Genomic DNA, 293 nt, shown 5'->3' with positions numbered 1-293 from the left:
GAGTCTCACCTTTAGGAACTGAAGGTCGTCTTGCTCCTGTAGAAGAGATTGGACTTTGTTCCTCATGGACTCGAACTCATTCTTCTTCTTGCTCAGGACGTTATGGGTGAAGTTAAACTTGTTGCTGAGTTTCTTCTCCTCCTCCTCAATCTTACTCCGGGCGTTCCTCTGCTCCTCCTCAATCAGGGACTTGATTTCCTCAAACTCGGCTTCCAACAATTCCTTCTTCTTCTTGACGCTTTCCTGCAGGTGAAAATGTTCTCATTCATCATGGTGGTCTTCTTTTAGATAAG

General features: G+C 45.1%; 1 protein-coding gene across 1 annotated transcript in view; it reads right to left on the bottom strand.

Moving 5' to 3' along the window:
• LOC108802753 (E3 ubiquitin/ISG15 ligase TRIM25-like) overlaps nucleotides 1–293 on the bottom strand; it is a 9942-nt gene that overhangs the window by 6404 nt on the left and 3245 nt on the right. Inside the window, exon 3 of the mRNA XM_018574607.1 lies at nucleotides 10–243. Within this exon, the coding sequence (XP_018430109.1) occupies nucleotides 10–243 (234 nt within the window). The remainder of the gene's footprint in view (nucleotides 1–9; nucleotides 244–293) is intronic.

The sequence above is a fragment of the Nanorana parkeri genome, unplaced genomic scaffold, assembly GCF_000935625.1.
Source record: "Nanorana parkeri isolate BGI_ZX_2015 unplaced genomic scaffold, ASM93562v1 scaffold3085, whole genome shotgun sequence".
NCBI classification, from domain to species: domain Eukaryota; kingdom Metazoa; phylum Chordata; class Amphibia; order Anura; family Dicroglossidae; genus Nanorana; species Nanorana parkeri.
Note: the sequence above shows the minus strand (reverse complement) of the source record. Positions and strands in the feature narration are given on the sequence as shown.